The sequence below is a fragment of the Salmo trutta genome, chromosome 16 (genome assembly GCF_901001165.1).
Source record: "Salmo trutta chromosome 16, fSalTru1.1, whole genome shotgun sequence".
Classification (NCBI taxonomy): Eukaryota; Metazoa; Chordata; class Actinopteri; order Salmoniformes; family Salmonidae; genus Salmo; species Salmo trutta.
The window spans coordinates 46,975,620-46,979,189 of NC_042972.1; the positions used below are offsets into that span (position 1 = coordinate 46,975,620).

The window sequence follows — 3,570 nt, forward strand, 5'->3', positions numbered from 1 at the left end:
TTCAACCAGTGTGTGCCCAGTGGGTGATGTCTGTTCAGGGGATAAGAGTCATGGATCATCTGTAGTAACTTACTAAATAGTAAATGCAATCAGAGGAGTCATACACTTGGATGAGATAGTAACTCAAACACATGGGTCAATAGTTCTATATCTCTGTGACCCTTGGTAGCATTTTCATAATGCACCTGTCCTGTGTGACTGTACGACTATGAATTCACTCAATGACTTACAGTATATTTTTAAATTAGATGATGATCATTGCATTTTAGGTTAGGTTGGTTGTATAAGACTGTGCCTTTAAAGCTGACTCAGTGTAAAAGAAACCGAGCCCCCCGAACGAAACGATTGTATTTGACAAGGCTTTCTATAGGCTACATGAAAAAGCATGCCTGAGGAATGCATGAGACAGGATCCAATTATTGAATGATTCCATGTATCGCAGAATAGTGGACACGCACAGGGGGACAAACGTTTCCGTTTCTGATCTGACGACGTGGATTACATCTCATCTAGCTCGAGATTAGCCGGGGTTGTTCAGTGTTGTCGCTCTCCACCTCATCCGATCCAACCTCGTTTGGCAACGTAAATAGTAGACTTCTTTTCCACAAATACAAACCAACGCGTATAGTTTATAGACAACTGTTTTTTAAATTCTGGATCTATTCATAAACCATGCCTTCGATTGAGCGGACTGAACTGGGGTTTGGCTATAGCCTACCATTCCCTATTAACTGCGTGCTGAAGTGATGATGACGGCCTTTCCCCCGTTTTATGTTTATTTCTTCCGCAAGGCGAACGAGAACCTCCGCCATCAGTGGAAATGGAGATATGTTTTTGAAATGTGTGCCTATTAAACGGATCCTTTTAAAATGGTGTGTGCGAAGACTGCTATCAGCAGAAAATGGAACTACGAACATGTGTGTATTTCATATTCGAAACGGACACTTGTGAGATGAAGGATTACAAGAAAAGCAATGTAAAACGGTGACTTCATTTTTCGATGGATATCAATTGCTTTTGTAATCAGGCTATGCTTTAAACCCAGGAGAATAATGAATTATATTCTGAATAGGTTAAAACGCAGATGCTGTTCACCCTGAGGTATTTTGACTTAAACGTGCATCATGTTAATTTTTTTGCAGGGCAATTTTGATCAATCATTGATACTTCGACGGGAGGAAGCAGGACAACTTGATGTGCGAATATAGAATCAACGCGTCTTTGACAATAGCCTGGTTGCATAGATGGCAAACACAAGCGAGTTTGGGGAAAGCAATCCTTCACTCCAGAATTACTCTATCACCGCCTCTGCGGTGAAACTAGCCTCGCTCGGTCTGATCATTTGCATCAGCCTTGTAGGGAATGTGGCGCTGTCCCTGCTGGTGCTGAAAGACAGCTCCCTTCAAAAGGCTCCGTATTATTTTCTACTTGATCTGTGCTTGGCAGATATAATACGGTCCACCGTGTGTTTTCCCTTTGTGATGATATCAATCAATAACGGTTCCACCTGGACGTACAGCATTATAAGTTGTAAGATTATTGCCTTCATGTCAGTTCTTTTTTGTTTCCATGTAGCGTTTCTGCTCTTCTGCGTCAGTGTCACCAGATACATGGCAATAGCACACCACAGGTTTTATTCCAAACGAATGACATTATGGACATGTGTGGCTGTGATTTGCATGGTCTGGACCCTCTCTGTCGCTATGGCTTTCCCCCCTGTATTCGACGTTGGCACCTACAAATTCATCCATGAGGAGGAACAATGCATTTTCGAGCACCGATACGTGAAAGCAAACGATACCCTGGGCTTCATGTTGATGCTGGCTGTCATCGTGGGAACAACACACGTTGTTTACATAAAGATGCTGTGTTTCGTTTATGACCACCGCAAGATGAAACCTGCTCAGCTGGTCCCAGCTATAAGCCAAAACTGGACCTTCCACGGGCCAGGTGCAACTGGGCAGGCAGCTGCCAACTGGATTGCAGGATTTGGACGTGGTCCCACCCCACCAACATTAGTGGGCATCAGGCAAGCCTCCCATAATGGAAACAGACGGCTGCTTGTCTTGGATGAATTTAAAATGGAGAAACGCATAGGGAAAATGTATTACATGATAACTCTGGCGTTTCTTCTCTTCTGGGCCCCGTACATTGTTGCTTGTTACCTTCGAGTTTTTGTCAAAGGAGGCACCATTCCACAGGTCTACCTGACTGCGGCGGTGTGGATGACGTTCATTCAGGCGGGGGCGAATCCCATTATTTGTTTCATATTCAACAAGGAGCTGAGGATCCGTCTCAGAGCTTGTTTCCCGTGTTGTCTCAGCACACAGACGCCTATGTCTATGGAGCCTTACTGTGTCATCTGATAGGTTCAACTGTTGTTTTAGACAAGGGAAAACGAACAGAACTGTCATGTCGCTATTAAAGCCTATAGGTGATATTTCTCAGTTGCTCTGCTTGTCCAATTTTTCCACATAAGTTGAAGGCCACATTTTGTGATTTGCACATACAGAAAGTGTATGAAGTTGCCAATCTTGATTTCGAATACTAATAATTTTGCCTATTTTATGAATCTCATTAGTATATTCTTTGAGTGTAGCCTAGGCCTATGTCAATTCTGTGAGAAAGACATATGACGTGTGTATATTCTGTAAAGCTATTTTGTTTCTTTATTCTGAACAACAACAAAAAAAATTACTTTGTACCTTTCAGAAAATCGTAGAATTATTTGTGTGGAGAAAGTGTTAACTCACTTTTACAGTAATTTGCAAATACATGTTCTTCCTGGAATGTTGACATAATCTGGTGATACAAATGCATCCCTTGTACATTCCCTGTAAAATAGACAAATATTTTTTTTTTCTATGGACAATGACCATGGAACTCTAAAAGAAGAAAAGTGTCAGTGCTGCAGAAAGGTGTTTGCATTGTTTGGACTTCTGAGTAAATAAACAACAAATGAATGATTAGTATTGCTTTAATTCTGTAATACACAATAAGCGAATGGTTATTGGACAGTATCTGTTCGGTTACAATACAAATACCATATGGGAACATCCATTTCCAATCGTCATCCACAAGCCCAATTACTTCCAGCGTACCATATTGTTTGTGTATTGTAGCCTTTCTGTACTGTAGCACAAATTATGTGGTGTATTACCCTGAAACAAGAATATGATTATACTCAAATCATGTTATTTTACTGTTACTACTTTATTCCATGCTGTAATGTGAAATATGACCATTATTCCTATACCATAGTATTTAACTGGCCGTAGGAAGTTTGTGGTTCTGAAAAAGAAGTGCAGCAAGAGTCCAGTTTTCCTCTGATTGCACACTCCATTCTTCTGATAAGACTTTAACTAGCCAACATTTTTAATTTTTTACATTTATTTAACCAGGTAAGCCAGTTGAGAACAAGTTATCATTTACAACTGGCCAAGAAGAACAACACAATTACACACAAACAAATGTACAGTTAATAACACAATAGAAAAAATCTATGTACAGTGTGTGCAAATGTAGAAGATTAGGGAGGTAAGGCAATAAATAGGCCATAGAGGCGAAATA

The 3,570-nt window shown here is 40.6% G+C and overlaps 1 protein-coding gene across 1 annotated transcript; it reads left to right on the forward strand.

Annotated features, from left to right (window-relative positions):
* The first annotated feature begins 284 nt into the window (after window positions 1-284).
* On the forward strand, window positions 285-2,969 carry LOC115150874 (probable G-protein coupled receptor 173). Its single transcript, XM_029694647.1, has one exon. The coding sequence runs from the start codon at window positions 1,245-1,247 to the stop codon at window positions 2,364-2,366; it is 1,122 nt and encodes a 373-aa protein (XP_029550507.1). The 5' UTR covers window positions 285-1,244; the 3' UTR covers window positions 2,367-2,969.
* The last annotated feature ends 601 nt before the right edge of the window (window positions 2,970-3,570 follow it).